The sequence below is a fragment of the Vipera berus genome (genome assembly GCF_964194415.1).
Source record: "Vipera berus genome assembly, chromosome: 4".
NCBI classification, from domain to species: domain Eukaryota; kingdom Metazoa; phylum Chordata; class Lepidosauria; order Squamata; family Viperidae; genus Vipera; species Vipera berus.
The window spans coordinates 100,219,390-100,240,319 of NC_138206.1; the positions used below are offsets into that span (position 1 = coordinate 100,219,390).

Genomic DNA, 20,930 nt, shown 5'->3' on the forward strand with positions numbered 1-20,930 from the left:
CCATGTAGTTGCAGTTCCATTGAGCACCACACACGCTGAGTACTGCCTGTCAGCCAGCTACGAATCCATCTGGTGGTGATGCTGTCTAACCCACATTTTTCTATCTTATCAAGTAGTAGGTTGTGGTCTATGTTATCAAATGCCTTACTGAAGTCCAAGTAAATTATATCCACAGCATTCATTTCATTTCATTTCATTTCATTTATTGGATTTCTATACCGCCCTTCTCACTAGGGACTCAGGGCGGTTCACAGGGCATATATAAATAACTGTACAAAAATTAAAAGAGAATTAAACCATGCCCAATTAAAATACAGCAATAGTAAAATAATAAAACCAATTAAAAACCCATATTCCCCTTCAGGCCAGACCAGCTAACTCAAACAAGTGGGTCTTCAACCCGCGACGGAAGGATCGGAGGTCCGATGCCATCCGGAGCTCAACCGGCAGTTGGTTCCATAGTGCCGGGGCACCCACAGAGAAGGCCCTCCCCCTGGGGGCCACCAGTCGACATTCCCTGACCGGAGGCACCCTGAGGAGGCCCTCTCTGTGGGCACGCACAGGGCGGAGGGGAGTTGACGCCGGCAGCAGGTGGTCCTCGAGGTATCCCGGACCCATGCCATGTAAGGACTTAAAGATCATAACCAAGACCTTGAACCTCACCCGGAAGACAACTGGTAACCAATGCAGCTCGCGGAGCAAAGGCGTAACATGGGAGTACCGGGAAACTCCCAAGACAACTCTCGCGGCCGCATTCTGTACCAGTTGGAGCCTCCGAGTGGTCTTCAAGGGAAGCCCCATGTAGAGAGCATTACAATAGTCTAGGCGAGAGGTCACGAGCGCATGAGTGACCGTACACAGGGCATCCCGGTCCAGATAGGGCCGCAACTGGCGCACCAGGCGAACCTGGGCGAAAGCCCCCCTAGTCACGGCTACTATATGGTCTTCCAGGGTAAGTCGTGAATCTACGAGGACTCCCAAGTTGCGAGCCCTATCCACGGGGGGTAAGAGCTCACCCCCCATAGAAAGCGATGGAACATTTTGAATGTCCCGGGATGCCGGAATGTACAGCCACTCAGTCTTGTCAGGGTTGAGTTGAAGTCTGTTCCTCCCCATCCAGACCCGAACCGCCTCCAGGCAGCGGGACATCACAGCGAGGGCATCACTGGGGTGGTTTGGGGTCGAAATGAAAAGTTGGGTATCATCGGCATATTGATGATACCCAACTCCAAAACCACGAATGATCTCACCCAGCGGTTTCATGTAGATGTTGAACAGGAGAGGCGAGAGAACCGACCCCTGAGGAGCTCCACAAACGAGAGACCTAGGGGCCGATCTCTGCCCCCCTGCCAACACCGACTTCGAGCGTCCCAGGAGATAGGAGGAGAACCACTGAAGAACTGTGCCTCCCACTCCCAATCCCCTGAGACGCCGCAGCAAGATACCATGGTCGATGGTATCGAAAGCCGCCGAGAGGTCTAATAGGACTAGGACAGAGGAATATCCCCTATCCCGAGCCCTCCAGAGATCATTCACCAGAGCGACCAATGCCGTCTCCGTGCTGTACCCGGGCCTGAAACCCGATTAGTAAGGGTCCAGATAATCCGCTTCATCCAGGACCAGAGGGAGCTGATGTGCCACCACACTCTCAACAACCTTCGCAAGAAAGCGAAGGTTGGAGACTGGACGAAAGTTGTTCAATACAGCTGGGTCCAAGGCAGGCTTCTTGAGGAGAGGTCTCACCACCGCCTCCTTCAAGACGGTGGGGAAATAACCCTCACTCAAAGAAGCAGATATAACCGCCTGGAGCCAGCCTCGTGTCCTCTCCCTAGCTGCATAAACCAGCCAGGAAGGGCACGGATCCAATAAACATGTGGTGGAGCTCAGCCTCCCCATAATCCTGTCCACTTCATCAGGGGTCACAGAATCAAACTCCTCCCAGATAACATTGACAAGACGGCCCGTGTCCTGATCGCCAGACTCTGCCCAGCTGGAGTCCAAACCGGTCCGAATCCGAGCGATTTTATCCGACAGATGTTGACTGAATTCCTCAGCACGACCCTGCAAGGGATCCTCCCTTACCTCCTGATTAAGAAGGGAGCGAGTCACCCTAAACAGGGCGGCCGGGCGATTATCTGCGGACGCGATGAGGGTAGAGAAGTAATTACACCTCGCCACCCTCATCGCTGCGAGATAAGACCTAATATGGGTTCTTAACCGCAACCGGTCGGATTCAGATCGGCTAGACCTCCAGCAGCTCTCTAGGCCCCGTTTCCGACGCTTCATCTCCCGGAGCTCCGCGGAGAACCATGGAGCTCGTTGGGATCTGCACCGGGTCAGGGGCCGCAAGGGTACAACCCGGTCAACTGCCTCAGTGGCTGCCCTTTCCCAGGCTTCCACTAAGGCATCCGCCGAGTTGTGAGCAATGGAGGCAGGTGGGGACCCCAGCGCCGCTTGGAATCTATCAGGATCCATTAAGCGTCTGGGGCGGTACCATCTAATTGGCTCCGTACCCCCACGGTGGGGGGATGGCAAAACGGAAGACCAGCCGCAGGAGGTGATGGTCGGTCCATGACAGGGGCATAATAAATGGAGAGCCCCCACCAAGATCATCCAACCACCGTCCAGATAAAAAAATCAGGTCAAGGGTGTGGCCTCCCTCATGAGTTGGTTCAGAAATTACTTGCGTCAGGTCCATGGCCGTCATGGAAGCCATGAACTCCCGAGCTAGCTCAGATGAGCCTCCCAGGGATGGTAGATTGAAGTCTCCCAAAACTATAAGTTTGGGAAACTCAACCACCAACCCCGAGAGGATATCGAGCAGCTCGGGCAGGGATGCCGCTGCGTGACTAGGCGAAATGTACACCAGCAGCAAGCCCAACTGCGCCCCAGAACCAAATCTCACAAAGAGAGACTCACACCCGACTATCTGAGGAACGGTGGTCTCCCGCGGACATAAGGTCTCCCTAATAGTCACCGCCACACCCCCACCCCTACCATGAGCTCGTGGCCGATGTAGCACCCGGAAGCCTGGTGGGCAGAGGTCAACCAAAGGGACCCCACCCTCTGGGCCCAACCAAGTCTCCGTGATGCAAGCCAGGTCCGCGTGCTCACCCTCAACTAAATCCCTAACGAGGGGAGCTTTGTTAACCACGGACCTGGCATTCAGGTACACCAGCCGGAGCTCAGGAGGCTGCACATCCTCGCTCCCGGAACCTCGGGGAAGAGGCAGAGGGTCGGAGCGCCTCACCGCTTGCAAATAGCGGAGACGGCCCTCCCGGTAACGATACGGCCCTCTGTCTATCCACCTGCTGCCATTCCCCGTCGTGGGAATCGGTAATCCCACGACCCGCTCATGAGCCCCGGAGACAACCACACCCCGTTCTCCCCCCGCGCGGTCGGACCCAAGTCTGGCCTGAGCCATGGTTGATTGGCCACCCCCCATAGCCAGACAACCCCTATCTCCCACCCCTCTCCCTAACCCCGTAAAAAATTTAGATAAAAAAGTAATCAGAGGCCTCTTATTAAATTTGTGTTGACGGCCCCTGCCCCTGCCCAGCCATCTCTCCGGGTCCCAAAACTCGGGCCCGTCATCGAGGTTAAGAGTGTTTAAGGAGGCGGGTCGCACCCAGGAGAGGGGGGCACCCCTGAGGGCGTACAAGTCCGTGCTGGTGTATTGTCGCATGGGTCTAGCAAGTCCAGGATAGGCATCCCATTAGTTATGTCCATGGGAGGATCGAAACATAGAGACAGATATCTGGATCCCCACCCAACTTCACTGCCACTCAGTTGAGTGCCCCCAGAGACAGGCCGCCCCCCGCCCTCTCACGACGGGTTGCAACTCTGTTCCTGGGGGTGGACCAGATATCCTCTGGGTAGGCAAACCCCATAGAGCTCCCACCTCTATGGGGCTGCAGATGGAAAAGTCAAGCCACTCTCCCACCGTGGCCGGTACCCAGGTGTGTCCAAAATCCAAGGGGAGAGGGGGGGGTAGGCAGGAAGATGATAAGTATAAATGTCCAAGGCAAAAGGATAGGCAGGCCAGGATAGTAAGGATGGTCTAAGTCGCCGTCGTCGCTGCAGAAGCAGTCCAAAGGCGGTGCAGGAACCCCCTGTCGTTCTTGCTCCATTAAGATGACCCACGGTCGTCTTCTTCGCCGCCAAAACGGCCCGAAGACGCCGTCGCCGCAGAAGGCGGCCCGAAGCAAGGATAGAGACCACCATCGCCGCCGAGATGAATAATAGTCGCCCTCTCCGCCGCCAAAACGGCCCGAGGGCGACACCGCCGCCAAAAGCGGCCCAAGGCGGCCTGGGGCAACATGGGAGTCCCACCGCCGGCGAGAGGGGCCAAAAGCCCAAAAAGCACCAAAGCCAGCAGCCGGCCCCCGTACAGGGCAACAGTCCCAGAAACGCCGGTGACGATGGAAGCGGCCCGAAAGCAGGCCCCAGAAGCGTCCCGTCAGCTGTTAAACACCAAGAGCGTCCAGAGCATGCCGCCATCGCCGTCGCCGCCAGACTCGGGCCGCTGCCACCGCCGCCGAGTGCGGCCCGAAAAAACCACCGCACGGGCCGCAACCAGCGCCGAAGCCGACGCCCACGCCGTCGCCGCCATCATCGCCGCCACCCGGACAGACTCACGGGCATCCTCCTCGCCGACGGGCGTCCTCCTTGCCGACCAGAGCCAGCCCGAGAACGCCAAAGCGGCCCAGATGGCCCGAAACAGCAGGAAACGCCGACGCCGGACACGAGCAGCCACGGACAGTCCAGAAAAGGTGAACAGCGAGAGAAAACAGCCGGAGGACAGCAGGGCCAGCAGCCGGGTAGCTCAAAGAACAGGAGTCCAAACAGGTCACTGCCGGCTTCGTCAGCCTCCTCGTTGCCTCTCTGCCACTTACCACAAACCCCCAATCCCCATCTCAGAAGGCCTCAGGGCTTGTGAGGGGCTCCCAAGGGACGCCTAGCAGCTGGAGCTCGCGGAGCTCAGCCGAGCACGTCCGCCATCTTGGGCATGCGCGTAGTCAAAAATTCGTCTGGTCCACTAATTTTGTCACTTGGTCAAAGAATGCAATAAGATTTGTCTGGCATGATCTGTTTTTGACAAACCCATGTTGGCTTTTGGTAATGATTTTGTTTGCATCTAGGTCAGACATGTCAAACTCGCGACATCATGTGACGTTGCGTGACGTATCAGAGCTTTTTTCCCATTTCTGGCAATGGGGTGGGTGCGGTTTTGTTGTGATGTGTCTGGCCCATGGGCCGGCAGTTTGACACCCCTGATCTAGGTGTTCGCTGATTCATTGTTTGATTATCTTTTCCAGAATCTTCCCAGGTACTGATGTCAGGCTGATAGGTGTGAAGTTTCCTGGATCTATTTTTTCCCCTTTTTTGAAGATGGGAACTACATCAGCTCTCTTCCAGTCCTCTGGTAATTCCCCAGTGCTCCAGGATCTTTGAAAAAAATAGTTCAGTGGTTCTGAGATCAAATCTGCCAGTTCCTTGAGAACCTTGGGGTGTAATCCATCTGGTCCTGGTGATTTGAACTCGTCTAGGCTGGACAGGTGCTCACTAACCATTTTCTTGCCTATCTTAACTCGTGTTTCTATTCTGTTTTTTATGGGTTGCACTGTTTTTTCCCTTTGTGTAAAGACAGATGCAAAAAATGAGTTAAATTGTTCTGCTTTCTCCCTGTTGCTTGTCACCTTCTTGGCACTTTCCCCCACTAATGGACCAATCATTTGCTTAACTTTTTTCTTGTTTTTTACATGTTGAAAGAAGCTTTTTTTTGTTATTTTTGACTTTGGTCACAAGCTTTAGTTCATTTTGAGCCTTAGCTTTCCTCACTTCATCAGAAAATGCATCTTTGCAGGCTCAGGCTATTTGCTGATATTCTGCCTTAGTTATGTGCTCCTCCTTCCACTTTTTATACTTGTCCTTTTTATCTTTCAATTTATCAGAGAGTTCTTTATGCAGCCATGCTGGTTTCTTTTGAGAGCTGTTATTTTTCTTCTTTGTTGGTATTGTGCTAGACTGGGCCTTTATTATCTCACTTTTCAAAATTTCTCAAGCTTCTTGTTTTCTCCTTTAGGAATCTCATCCATGGAATCCTTCCCAAGCTCTCTAAGTTTATTGAAATTAGCTCTTTTAAAGTCCAAGACTCTAGTTTGACTGTGTTCTATTGCTTGTGCTTCCAGAATGTTGAATTCCAAGATTGCACGATCACTTCCCCCCAAGGTTCCTGTGGCTTCAACACCTCCTATCATTTCATCTCTGTTAGTGAGAATTAAATCCAATATGGCTAATCCTCTAGTTCTCTTTTCTACTTTTTGGGAGAAAAAGTTGTCTGCTAGGTTTGTCAGGAATCTTCTTTGATTTGTCAGAATGTCTGTCATAAAAATTATTCAGCATTGTGGCTGATGAGAAATTTGTCAAAATAGTTGAAAAGGAACATGTCAAATATAGTTTCTTTTATTTGCTCACTCATGGTGATTATGCTTTAAGATTGGATAATACATCTATTTATTATTAATTGAGATGGAGTTCAACAGTGCTCAGGAAGAAGTTATTCCTATTCCTTTCCTCCCGTTCCTCATTCCAAAAAGAAGAATTGGAAACTTGTGGCCCTCTAGATGTTCCTGAACTATTGGCAGTCTCAGTCAGCATGTTCAATGTGAAAAAAGGTGTGAGGTGTAGTACAGGAACATATAGAAGGATCCACTCTGACCTGGAATGTGTCTGGGGTATATTGCATTTGGAAGAAAAAGTGATAATGAAATGAAAACAATAATGAGGAATTTTCTTGCAGGTTAGTATTTGCCAAATACACTGAACTAATGGTTATAAAAGTACTGTGTAGCTTTTACAGAATGTTTACTGTTAAGGTAGCTTGGAGGAGTCCCTGTTGCATCCTTTAGATGATAATGTACTGAGGAAGTACTTGGTATTATAATCCACATGAAGAAATAATGCTTCAAATGCACATGTAAGTAGAACTGCACTTCTCTGAATTAACAGGCACTATCACTCTTATACATTCTTTGAAGCAAATCAAAAGAAAAAATCACAGACTGATAAACTGCAGGAGGAGATCAACCAACTGAAGGAGCAGTTACAACTTACCAGGTCTCAGTTAGAAGCTGAGCAACACGCCCATGTAGTCAAACTGTCTAAGGTAGGGCATATTCTGTATGACTCAATTTTAAGATCCCATCAATTATACAATACTAATGAAGATTATAAGTCTAAACCAATATCAACATTCAGAAAGTGACTAGCCTTGTCTAATACTTTTACACTACAGAGTGAAATATGTAGATGGAAAAAGACCATTGACTATCTTAGACTTGATGGCTACATATAAAATCTGGACCTCTTTTTTACTTTCTTTGGGAAATTCCAAAGAATTATTATTTTTTAATCCCATTTATATCCTGCCCTTCTCTGAAGACTCAGGGCGGCTTACAATTTAAAGCACAAATCAATGTGCTTAGCAATAGCCTTCATTCTATGTATATGCCTGCTTATTCGGGCTTTCTCCCCCCCCAGCGGCATTATTACAAAGTCAGCTTAATTGCCCCCAACAATGTGGGTCCTCATTTTACCTACCTCAGAAGGATGGAAGGCTGAGTCAACCTTGAGCCTGGTGGGATGCGAACCTGCACTAATTGCAGGCAGCTGGTGTTACTTAAGGAGGCATTAGCCCACTTGTCTATCTTGCCCATAGATTTTATCGAAAATTTGTTCTAGCAATGAGCCAGCTTAAAAGGATATACAATATACATTTTCACACACCACCATTTCCATTGTGTCTCCCTACAAACCTTTTTTTTATTGAAAAGCTTTATAAAAGGTTACAATATTATCCCATTCCCAACCCCCCCTAAGCCCCCTCCCCCACTTCCCAAAGCTGATTACAGGGTTACAAATATATAGTAATCATAATCTAACTAACATTAATCAACTATATAAAAAACCAAATACATAATACACTTTAACCCGCCTTTAACATAATTACCAACACTCTAAAATACCCAACTTCTAGAAAAAAATTAAATTATAACAATAACAATCTAAAATTTACTCATAAGCTAAATGGAACTTTTTAGTCCCATATTTTTTCTGAATATAATCTATCCATCTTCTCCAAACCGAAATGTATCTTTCTTGTGAATGATCCTTCAAGTAAGCAGAAATCTTAGCCATTTCTGCTAAATTTGACACTTTAACCGTCCACTCCTCTATAGTGGGCAGACAATCCTTCTTCCAATATTGCCCTACCAATAACCTCGCAGCTGTTATTAAATTCAACATCAGATTAATTTCTTTAGTGTCACAGTCTGTAATACCCAATAAAAATAATTGTGGAGTAAACTTTATCTTTCTCTTAAAAATCTTTTGAATGTTCCACCAAATTTTAATCCAAAAAGCTTTTATATTTCTACAAGTCCACCAAATATGAAAATAAGTAGCATCCAAACTACCACATTTTTCACTGATCAGCAATCCTGTAATTAGATTGGAATATTTTATAATCTACATATTACACTAAGTTATGATAAGGTTTTATGGGTTTGGAATAAGCATCATTATCAACAGACAGGAATTGTAGAAAAGGATTTTCTGGAATTCTAAAAATAGCTTCTCCATTCAATTTCAGGAATATGAAGAACGCAGATCCAAAGAGGAGGAGATTCGGCACTTATTTCACAAATGGAAAGAAGAAGAAAAGGAAAAATTGGCCCGTGAACTTGAGAAGGTTAAAGAAATGTTTATGAAGGAATTTAAAGAATTAACTGCAAAAAATTCAGAATTAAAAAATGTAAGTAGCTGAGAAATTGGATGGTGTACTCTATAGAGTAATGTTGCAGTTCATTGTGATTTATATTTTTTTAGCAGAATATGCCAGCTTATTTATATTTTCAAAGAGAACTTTGAATTTACTATTGCTGTTGTTGTGTCCCTATTAGCATTTGCTAGAGGTGCAGAAATCCAACCAACATCTGAAATCCAATTTAGGCACTTTAAAAGATGCCACTGAATTAATAGATCAGAAACATCAGATTGCTATGGATCCTCAGAATGTAATGCAGCTTCTTGAAAAACAGGTAATTTAATACAAATGTCAGGCACTGTGACTTCAGACTCCAGGTTCCAAGTATCTGGGTTAAATAGGGAGACAGAATTTATCTGCATATTGTCCTCCCTCACCTCCCTGTAAGTTGAACATAGTTCCTATCAGTTCCTATTAAATCCAAAAATAAGCACACTGGTTGGGGATGATTGAGATTACAATTCAACTGAGGACTGGGGCTAGTGAAGGCAGAATTAGATCTCTTAGGAATGTTCAGATTATTTCAATGTATTTTCTTCCAGATTCAGACTCAGTTGTGCTTTAAATTGGTAAATGTGGTTTCAGCTTTATATCTTGTTCTAGAATGTGGCATAAGGTGTACCTGGGTTGGACAGAACGTTTGTCTTCTTTCATCTGAATGGAGATTCCCTCTTAATGCCACTGAGATATCCTTATCCTTCCCCCTCCCCCCAATGTTTTCCAGAAATGCTTAGAATTTGGTTTTTGATAAATAGGTATTCTAGAATCCCAGAGCCAGGTGCATTATTAAGATCACATACTTTAAAATTACAAACTAAATTAGTTCATAATGTCTATTGTGGTCTCAGACTAAGCAGTCGTCTGTCTCAGTAGCTCCAACATGAACATGAAATGATCTAGGCAATCAACTTGGGCACAGAAAGCAAAAGTAATTTCACAGTATGGTTCTAGTTTCAGATAACTCATTTAAATTTACTTTCTTAGTATATGCCACAACATATTCGTCTTTTAATATTGTGTAACAAATAATGATGTTATGCTAGTATCAACAGCTTTTAACCTCCATGGCTGCTTTTCTGGTGCAGCTGTTCATATTGGGATTTTATTTATATTGTGAGTTTGACACCAGTTGATAACTTGGATTTCAATAAAACAAAGTTAAACTATAAAATTAAGACATTATTCATATTATCATATTTGTTTGATGTAGGAAGCTAAGTGGTCTTCTAAGGTACAAGGTCTTCAAGAAGAACATGAAAATGAAAAGTATCAGGTAAATCTGAATGAAAGTTTCCTATATAAAAATAAATAATACAAAAAAGGATCTTTATTACAGGAAAACATGATAAACCATTCAGAATGGCTATTTAAAATCCACTTTAGATTATGTAAAATTTCACTGATTTCCATGCTGAAAAAATACATGAAGCTATTCACATTCAGTTCTTTTGTTGAAAAATAAGCTACAGCATGCAGAAGCATGCTATCACAAGAATTATTTTGAACCTTTTCAGTTAAATTCAGATTTATCTGAAATTTGAACTGCTAAAGCCAAGAATTCCAATGGAGAAATATCTTCCCTCACTGAAGTGCTTTATATGTGACAAAGGTTAAAAGAACTACAGAAAGTCTAGGGTAAAAATTGGTTTGTGTGTATATTCATATTTTATAAAATAGGCGTATATATTCATGGTTTATAAGATAATCACAAACAAAGTAAACCTAGGAATTTTGCCAAAATTTATACTTACCTTGCATATTTTTTCTAGCTTCCAGTGTAAGGGAGACTCAGGAAAAGGAGTTTTACAAAATGGAGAAATGTGGAATGGTGTAAAAAGTGTCACTTGGTATCAGGATATCTGTCTTTTTCTCTGAAAGACTACCACTGCAAACTATACAGTACAGCCTATTATGGCCATAATGCCATAATAATGGTTTTGGTTGATTGTGACAGCTACAATCTGTGTGTCATCACCATCCTGTTGAGTAATATAGGCACCCTGAAACTCTCTAGTTGCCTAACCATACCAAAGAGCACAAAAGTATAATAAATTAATGGATTATCTAACTCCTTAAGAAAATAAGCCTGTTTTGTAGATCTAAATTATTTCTCCTAAAAGGAAAATGTCTTAATTAACTTTCCATAGTGGATATATTTCTATTTTCCTAGAGCTGAAGGGGAGCAGAGTCTGGCCTTCAACCTTTATGAACAAAAAACCATTAAGCTGGGAGGAAGAAAATTAAACTAGTAATTTTATTTTATATTATAAATATATAATAAGATACATATAAGATAGTGTTTCCAGTTAAATAGACTTTTCCCATATTTGACCTGTTCAGCTCACATCTCAAATTGAGAAGCTTAAAGCATCAGTGTCTGAGGATCTGAATATGAGCAACATTTTCTATAAGAAGAGACTAGAAGAACTAGGACAAAAGCTGCAAGAACAGAATGATCTTATTATTACCCAGAAACATCAGGTCTGTTCCATGTAATGGTGCCATTCTAAAATGCCGGGAGTGTGAGCAAAGGGCCCTTTTTATATATAAAAAAATATGGATGGAATTTCAGTTAATACACAAGTAAATATTTTCTATCCTTCTACACTTCTCTTTTTGCGTTCTTACATGCTCCTTTAGTACGAAGGCAGCTGCAAGTTAGCAGTAGAACATGGCTGCTGAAAGGTGAATACAGGTTCTGCATCTTGAGATGTAGGCTCAAGGTTGACTCAGCCTTCCATCCTTCCGAGGTAGGTAAAATGAGGACCCAGATTGTTGGGGGCAATAAGCTGACTTTGTAATAATGCCGCTTGGGGTGTGTGTGAAAGCCCTAATAAGCAGGCATATACATAGAATGAAGGCTATTGCTAAGCACATTTGATTTGTGCTTAGATTGTAAGCCGCCCTGAGTCTTCGGAGAAGGGCGGGATATAAATGGGATTAAAATAAATAAAAATAAATAAATAAATCTGGGCATTGCTTTTCAAAGAATTAGAAAAAAGAAAGGAAATTTATTTTTTTATTTTTTTTATTTTAATTCCATTTATATCCCGCCCTTCTCCGAAGACTCAGGGCAGCTTACAAGCTTAGCAGTAGCCTTCATTCTATGCTTAATAGGGCTTTCACACACACCCCAGCGGCATTATTACAAAGTCAGCTTAATTGCCCCCAACAATCTAGGTAATATAAACTTAGGGAGATGGATTCAGAAGCTACCTAGAATTTCAATGGACCACTGTCAGGAAATCTCATGGCCATGAAGTCACCAGAACTAACTTGTGAAGGAGACTTTACTTATAATTGCAATTGACCGTGACAAAAGGTCCTTTTTGCCACCGGTCCAGGCTTGACAGTACTATATTGAGCCAACATGGAGGTCATTATAGCAAGGAATAGTCTCTTTCCATCTACTGTATGTGCTTGTCTTTATGTCTGGGACCAATTAAGGGCAGTTCCTCTGGAGGGGGGACTTTGTGCAGGGAGGAGGTATTGGCTTCTTGTCTGTGCGTGAAGCCTTGTCACCTACCTGGAAGCCTTACTCTGTCAAAATGGCAGATGCTTAAGATGTATAAGCAAATTCTCATTTCTGCATCTCTGTCTATTGTTTTCTGTCCCTGTAATTTCAGATAGAAAAACTGGCTTCAAAAAAACCAGTAGAAAACTCAAAGTTATCCGAAGGTAAGTGGGAATTTTAAGGAAGAAAGAATTTAACGTGCCATAAATACTTTTTTAAAAAAAATTATTACAAAACTGGTTTTGCAGGGGGAAAAAACCCTTGTTTAGAAATATGTGCAGTTTACTATAATGGGAAGGTTGACACTTACTTCCTCTCACATTTTTGTTCTAGTGAAAGCTTCAGCGCAAAACGTTCAGCCCAAATCAAGCCTGTCCTCCATGCATGGTAGGTTTCAGTAATGGACATGCAAATTCTTAGTTATTGTCCTCTGGGATAATAAATAACTAAATTTAATTAATGGAACAATCTTTTTTCATTATATTAGAAAGATCAGTTATTGTATTCGTTGACATAAATGTAACTTGCTGAGATTTTATTTCCATACAACAATTGTTTCTACTTAAAATCAAAATTGAAGGATTTTTAACTAAGAGCATAAAACTTTGTTGTAATCAAATTAATTTGTGGCTGGTTCAATAGATTTTGAAATTGAAGCAGAAAGTCAGTCCAGTCTCCCAGCTGTAAGACTGTTATCAAAAGAGCATCCAGAATCTGCTGTCCAAGGTTAGTTTATATTAAACTGGGGTGAGCACCTTGAATGAAGTTTGTAACAAGAGGACTTTTAAAAAACACCTAATTGAAATGTCTTTTATTTCAAGAGGTTTCTAAATATGCAAGAGATGTGAGAAAATGGATAAGCTGGAGAGAGAGCAACAGAGTGCTCCCAGGTGCTGCTATACCTGCAGAACCATCACCCACATTTTGCAAAAGGCTCTGAGAGGATCTTGGAAATTATTTCATTTGTAACAGTTAATTGCTTTTCTGGCTACCCAGGAGCACTTCAAGGAGAAACGAGTGTGTTTGGAAAGGGATGATTCTCAAAGAGAAAATGAAGAGTGTGGGGAGGAAGTGAAATGAGTGGGTTTACTGGTAAGATAGAAAGAGAAGCTATATTCAGAAGAGAAGTCTGGGAATAAACAGATTTGTACTTTTAACGCTCAGCTGTGGAGCAGAGCAAGTTATGTATCTTTTTGCCTTAATTGCTTGCTTGCTATAAAATGGGTTTTTGCTAGAATAGAAACTATGTTGGTTCAATGGACTACCTTTACTGTATATTCAGGGTACAAACTGCATTTCTATTTTGTACTTTACGGTTGAATTGGTTGCATTTCAGCCTTGCTAGTTTGCCTTTTGCCTTTCTATGATAATTTGTCAGCGCCATTTTTATGTGGAACCAGGGACAATTCCAGTTTTAGACAATTTATGTGGAATCACGAGACAAAAAGCCCAGTGTGTCATTATAAATTACAGCACTGTAAGATGTGATCTTTCTACAAACCCATATGTAATGCTCATGATTATAGAAGTATAATTTCCTTCAGCACCAGGAATTGTATCACATGATATTGCCATTTCAAATAATTGGATTGTTTGGATAGGAAGTTTTAAGATGTGGGGAATATCTTTATCTGTCATTGCTAGTAGCTGCTCAATTTGTACAGGTATCAATGTTATTTTTCGAAATAAATCTAGATCATTACTTGTAATAGCAGATACTGTTTCTTAAAGCTACCTTTGAATAGCAATTTAACCTGTGATATTTCTACAAAAATGTCTAAATTATCAGTATTCAAAGTTTTCAGTATTTAGCATTCCTTATTCAATTTGAACATATTTGGGTTTTGATCTGAATTATTCTGTTGGTGATTACCTATTTAAGTACTAGAAAGCCTTTCTACTTCTGTATGCCTCTCTTCCTGCACCTTTACATTCCTCCTGCCTTTTATAGTTACTGCTTTAAAATCAAATCTGTATGAACATAGGTATCCATGACAAACTAGGTGACAAATGAAGAAACTTAATTTGCAAGTGGCAACAACCCTTTCCTGCTTGTGACTTGACACCAGGTGCAAATAGTAAGTTACCAGGTTTAAGTTGTGCCCATGCATTATTATTCCCAACTCTCCCACATTATAGGTGTGAGTCTAGTATGGTTGCATTTTTACCCTCTGATAGAATGATATTTTTAGAGGAATGATTGTTTTGGGGAAAGACTATTTAACATCGTTGCCTGAGCTGGAAAAAAACATGTCCTTGGACATGGGGCTATCCCAGCATCCAGGTGATCTTCATGTACCTGTAGCCATACTGAAGACTTCCTGTGTGCAATTTTGAAGGAGAATGGCAAACAGAGAGTGTGGAATTTCTCGATGACATTTTATTACAATCAGTTGGCAAAAGTTAGATTTATAATGACAGTATCTCTCCCTAGAAAAGCTAGTATATTAAGATAGGTAGATGCAAAAACTGAGGCATTCCAAGTAGAGGTTTGAATGGGGTTTTTTTGGTGAGCATAGCTGCCATAATCACTGGAACTTTGGTTGTTCCATAGAGCAGGGAAACGGCTTCGGTAGATGGCACAAGTTGGCTTAACTATTCTTCCATATAAAATAGTGTCCACTTGGCTTCTTGATTCATATTTAAGCTGGAAAACTGAAGAGGAGAATCTTAAATGTTCATTGGTTACCTTAAATTTAGCTAAGTGTAAATAAGAACCAGTTGTGAAGATTTATGGTATATGCCAGGGGTCTTCAAACTTGGCCCTTTTAAAACTTATGGACTTCAACGCCCAGAATTCCTCAGCCAGGCATTGAAGTCCACAAGTCATGAAAGGGCCATGTTTGAAGACCCCTGCTATATGTCCATGACAGCAATGTTATTCTGTGATATAATACTCACAGTACAGTCCATTGAAGCTTTTCTAAATTGGATGGTTACTTTAGCTTGGGCCTTAGGATTTTCTCATTACATTTTTAAGGATATAATTTCTCACTTTGCTTTGAACTGCTACTAGTAAAATGATACTTCCTTTGATAGATCAGTGTTGTGATATAAGCACAGGGACCCTGTGTAAGCTTGAAATAGCCAAAGAGTTTCATTTACATTTATTGAGAAAATCCTAAAGCCAAGCTAAAGTAACCATCCAATTTAGAAAAGCTTCAGTGAACTGTACTGAGAATTGTACCACAGGATAACATAGCTGTTATGGCTTACTGTATATCTATTGGGAGATGTAACTTAGGAATTGATTAATACATCCTTAAGAGTAGAGATTGAACTGACTGCTTCTGCAACCTGACTGAAATGATGTGTCTCCCCACTGCCCCAATATCTATATATGCTGTAGGGACAAAGTCCTTATATCTGTTGTATAATATGATGGCAGGAGGAAAAAAAATAAAGCAAATTTCTTCATGGCTTTTTATGATTTAACCCCCCCAAATACTGTATACTATTATACATTTAACCTGTACTTTGTGATTAGAGGTTGAAAACCACTTGTAAATGATAAAAAAATATTTTGCCAGGTGCATGTAGTTGGAGGCAGGTTGCAATTTGCATTGTTGATAATGAATAATTGCATTTGATTGGGCTTTAATCACCAAATAAACATGCATCTGGTACCTTTCCATAAATTTTTGAATTGTTTTCATTCTCGGGGCCTTATCTTTACTTGTTTTTATATTGTCTGTCTATCTGTCTGTGCTTCTATTTGTGTGTTTCCTCGATATTAGAACAGGCCCTTTTGGTACCCATGCTGGAGCCCATAGAGGAGCTTCCAGAGAATGAAAAAGGTAATCAACAGGACCAGTTGACCTTTTGTGGCCTAAATTCTTCTTGCATTATGTGTATGAATGAGAGAGTCAGAGACAGAGAGCAATATCACATTTCTTCTAGCAGAAGACACAAAAAAGTCTTGCGTCAACATTTTCAGATAGCCTCAGTATTTCTGTGATCCCTTTGAAAAGTAGTTTCTCCTATTGCTTGGCCTTTTTGCCAATTAATGTTCACCACTATTCCCTCCAGGATTCTGTTTTATTCATCCCTTGTGTCCAACCAAGGTGTGTCTCTTCCACATGAACTTTCTTACACATACAGATAATTGAGTTAGGGGAAGGGGGCCAACCAGTTCCTTTGGTTTTGAATTTGTTTTTTCCTTGTAGTTCATTTGATACAATTCTTGGCTTGTGTGACTATTGGAAGTACCTCCTGTCTTATTCATACCGATCTAAGATTTACAGTTGCATTCAGGGAGTGCAATTCAATTGTAGGGTTGAAAGGGACCTTGACAGTCGTCTATTCCAACTGCTTTATACCATTCTGAACAAGAGTCAGTGATTAAGGTTATTTATTTATTCAAGCTTCTGTATCATTTGTGATGAGAGTAGTTTTCAAATAATTGGCTACAGATTGATCCCCCAGAAAAAAAAACATAGATGAAATTGCTAGCAAACACAATAAGTAACAGTGTGGATGATAAATTATATTCAGTGAGATTCAACGCTCACATTACGTTTACCTACATTGGTTTGAATTGAAAATTACTCTTAAGAATAGGTCCACTAAAATCGATCATAAATAACTTTTCATGGATTTACTGTATCTATAATTAAACTGATACCTAATGCATAACATGATTTGTCCAATGGAGTTGTGACCAAAGAAACTGGTCCAGTTCTATTTAAAGTTAAGTTATTGTTTTACTTTACTACTGATAGAAACAGTATAATTTCTTAAGCAGAAAATTCAGGTGAGTGCATAATACACTGCAAATATTTTGATAAAGTGTGTATTGATTTTATGCCGTGATTTTTAAAGAAAAATACCTGGCTTGTTTCAGAAATAGAAAAGCAAGTGCCCCAAACAGGAAAGAATAAATCTCATACGATAAATACCTTGAAGAGCGATCCTTCTTTAACAAAAGAACTGAGAACTCTTTTGGAGCAGACCCTAGCAGAAAAGTTGGAATCCTTGGGAATTAAATCCGTAAGATCACTTTTAAATTGTTCAAATGAGTGAAGGAATTTTAATGTCTTTTTCAAGCCAGCACACTTCAGGTGTGCCTGCCTGACATTCTGAACCTTACGTCACACAAAATATTGCCTCTGAATAGGAAAAAGGTGACGGACCAAATCTCAGCACAGAAGTCAGTGCCTCTAAAGTAGTGATGTACATCTGCAACAAGACTTATTATATGCTGAAAAGTGGAAAGGCTCAGCTACCCACAATGGAGGAATGTTTGATGAAGATGATGGAACTTGCAGAGATGACTAAACTGATTCTAATCAAAAGAGAAACATCTATTATTTGAATCAGCCGGAAATATATATATATTTTTTACTAGTAGACTTTTTGCATGAAAATATGCACTCGTGATTTGTGACTTTGATTATTAGAAAAATCTTGAAAATAGAAAAAAGTGAGCTCTTTTTTTGTAATCATGAAATAAAACTAAATATAAACGTACTTACCTTGATGTAGAAGAAATTGGAAGCTTCTTCTTCCTTCCTTCCCTTCCTTCCTTCCTTCCTTCCTTCCTTCCTTCCTTCCTTCCTTCCTTCCTTCCTTTCTTCCTTCCTCCCTCCCTCCCTCCCTCCCTCCCTCCCTCCCCTTCTCTTTGCTTCTTTTGCACTTCATCATTGTGTTAGTTTTTACATACTTTGTAAAACTTAATAAATTTGTAAAAAAAAAGTAGTCAAGGTAGTAGTGACTTAATTGTTCCATCATTTCCCAAGAATAATTTTATACTTCCTAAAAAAATAAAACTATTCCTAATGTTCGTTAATTCGTCCTACCCAGGGCGTGCGCGGCATCCCAAGTGATCATCTGAACAGAGTCTTAATATCTGTTGAGTCCGCTAGAGAAGAAAGAAAGAAACAACTGCCTGACATTCAACACATTCGAGAGCAACTTGAACGACAAGTCAGTTTTAGAGTTGCTGAAAGATCATCTTGCAGCAGATTTCTTTCCAACCCTCATCTTTCTTCAGAAGGTATGGTCTTTTGTTTATGCTCTGGGGGGGTCAGATTTAAAAGTTTAATTTTGCTGCCTGTAAATAAGTGTGTGCCGGTTTGTTTGTGCAGCATGACTGTAAAATTCTTAGATTTACTGACTACAGGCACATCTCAGTTAATGCTAACCACAAATCCCATGAAATGATCCTATCGTTCAGATTTAAACATTTCCCAAGTTATATGGAATTGGTTCCAGCTTGACATAGACAATGAAAAATTATCAGCATGAATGTTTCTATGTTTTCTTAAGGAAATATTCACAATAAAGATTAAAAGAATACACTTAACAATTTTATTTTTAATAAGGCCACAGAGAAGTTACAGAAAGCAAAATAAAAACAAGAATCTTCTAAATATAATTCCTGTCTTACCATCTGGATCAGCATTTCTCAGCCTTGGCAACTTTTGAGAATTCCAGCTCTCAGAATTCCCCAGTCAGCATTCTGAGAATTACAGTCCACATATCTTAAAAGTTGCTCAGATTAAGAAACACTGATCTAGATAGACAGATCTCATCGATTAACTCATCAATTAACAATTGTTGAGGCCACCAGAAAAGCAAAAACCAGAACTTTGTATTTCACTTGACATTTGAAGTGGTAAAAGTGGAAATAAAGAAGTGAACAAAGGACAACCTGGGGAATAAAACCATGTCCAAAGTGGAACTGCTATCTTCTATATTCTTCTGCGCCATACTGTAGTTCTTCAAAATTACTTCTTTTTTTTAAGCTTTCCTAGAATTAAGCTTTCCCTTTCCTCTATATTTCACACACGATTACTAGTGTCTAAAGCCCTCAGCTGCGCTTGAGCTAGCCTCAGCTGCGTGAGGGCTAGCTTCACACTGAGTTTTGGTTCATAATTAAACATGACCTAGTATGAATTTATAATTTGTGCTGAAGAAATTATCACATTATTTGAACTTGCACTAATGCAACCTGCTTGTAATTTTAAAAGGGTGATTAACCGGTTATCAGTTGAACAGTTAAAATTTCTTTTCAGTAATGCTTTTCAGTTACAATCAACGGGAACAATAGTGTTTGATAACAGTATACAAGAAAATTGCATATATGGAAACATTGTTTAGCAAAAAAATTAAGGATGAGTTTGCATTTTCTATAGAATTTGCCCAGAATTTCTCAAACAGTTTTTCAAGGCAATTCTACAATTTTGAATGTGCTGAATATAAAAATTGCACTTAATCCTATAATACTTAAAAGGCACAATTGCTCTCTTCATATTTGTTCCTGATTTCTGACTTCTCCTCTACTGACTGCAGCAGGTCTATTTGCAAAAATGCCTTAGTTTCCAGGAGGGTTGCCGTGCCTAGATTAATAATCTAAACACTTATGCCCTAAAATACATTATAAAGTGTAACATCTTTTTTGTATATATCAAGTAGAATATTGGGGGCTTGTATTAGGAAATCACTGGATTGGTAACTTGCTTGGAAGATTTTGTAAAAAGTGTTCTTCCCCCCCCCCCTTTTTTATTGATTTTTTTCCCATACATTCAATAGTATTTATTCAACAAACATGCTGTCTGAGTTTACATTCGCTAATGCATATTTAGTTCCTAATCCTTTATTCTTTCCTCTAGCCATTGATAAAATAAGTCCCAAGTTTGATAATTCGTTACTTCTTTTTCTTTCAGCCTCAGAGTGTCTATCCATCTCTGTGCATTCTAATATTTTTTTAATTATTTCTTCGTCTGTTGGTATTTCTTCATTTTTCCAATACTGTGCAAATATAATTCTTGCCACTATTGTAATATGCAAAGTCAAATATATGCTTTGTTTATCAGTTTTTTCTGGCATCATACCCAATGAAAAAAGTTCAGGTTTAAAATCTACGTATACTCCCAACATCTTTTCTAGCCAAGCATGTATCTTTTTCCAATAACACTTTGCTTTGGCACATGTCCACTAAACATGGTAATAAGTGCCTGACTTATGTTTGCATTTCCCACATCTGTCTGACATGTTTTTAAACATTTTTGCAAGTCTTGCTGGTGGCAAGTGCCATCTATAAATAACATTGGATTCTCCTTAGTTATCATTTCTTTACAGCTAAACACAAGGCAACTCGCTTAGGAACTTCTTTACCCACTGTTTTGCCCAAGCCAGTAAAACGTTCTTCCGTTGCCAAACATTCACTCATGCAAAGAAAATTGCCTGTTGAAAGCATATCAACCCCAAAGTAAGTTAAAAAGTTCAGGTAAGATATAATTGTTGTATGTTTTATGGGAGGCTTTTAAGAGTTGTCTTCTTGGTTATTCATTCATTCATTCATTCATTCATTCATTCATTCATTCAAGCAAATTTACTTGCTGCCCATCTCATGGTTCAGGCAATTCTTGAGTGGCCCATTGATGATCAGGAAGTAATGGTGGAATTACTTGTCATGGTTCTGACAGAGACAAATAAAGCAGAACTCCGAGGCTTGAAAATTCCTCAAAGAACATGTTTATTAGTTACAAAGTATCAGTACGATCAAAAGTGAAACCAAGTCTGAAAATTCAATGGGGAAGCCAGATTCATTTAACAATTGAGATACTAACTTAACAATTTCAGTGA

At 41.0% G+C, this 20,930-nt stretch overlaps 1 protein-coding gene across 1 annotated transcript in view; it reads left to right on the forward strand.

Annotated features, from left to right (window-relative positions):
• Positions 1-20,930, forward strand: part of DZIP1 (DAZ interacting zinc finger protein 1) — a gene marked incomplete at both ends in the record, with an annotated part of 30,745 nt that overhangs the window by 5,793 nt on the left and 4,022 nt on the right. The window contains 12 exons of the mRNA XM_081326401.1: positions 7,041-7,168; positions 8,654-8,815; positions 8,964-9,101; positions 10,038-10,100; positions 11,168-11,308; positions 12,454-12,505; positions 12,675-12,728; positions 12,984-13,067; positions 16,079-16,138; positions 17,185-17,330; positions 18,144-18,336; positions 20,424-20,553. Coding sequence (XP_081182527.1) covers positions 7,041-7,168; positions 8,654-8,815; positions 8,964-9,101; positions 10,038-10,100; positions 11,168-11,308; positions 12,454-12,505; positions 12,675-12,728; positions 12,984-13,067; positions 16,079-16,138; positions 17,185-17,330; positions 18,144-18,336; positions 20,424-20,553 — 1,351 coding nt within the window. The remainder of the gene's footprint in view (positions 1-7,040; positions 7,169-8,653; positions 8,816-8,963; positions 9,102-10,037; positions 10,101-11,167; positions 11,309-12,453; positions 12,506-12,674; positions 12,729-12,983; positions 13,068-16,078; positions 16,139-17,184; positions 17,331-18,143; positions 18,337-20,423; positions 20,554-20,930) is intronic.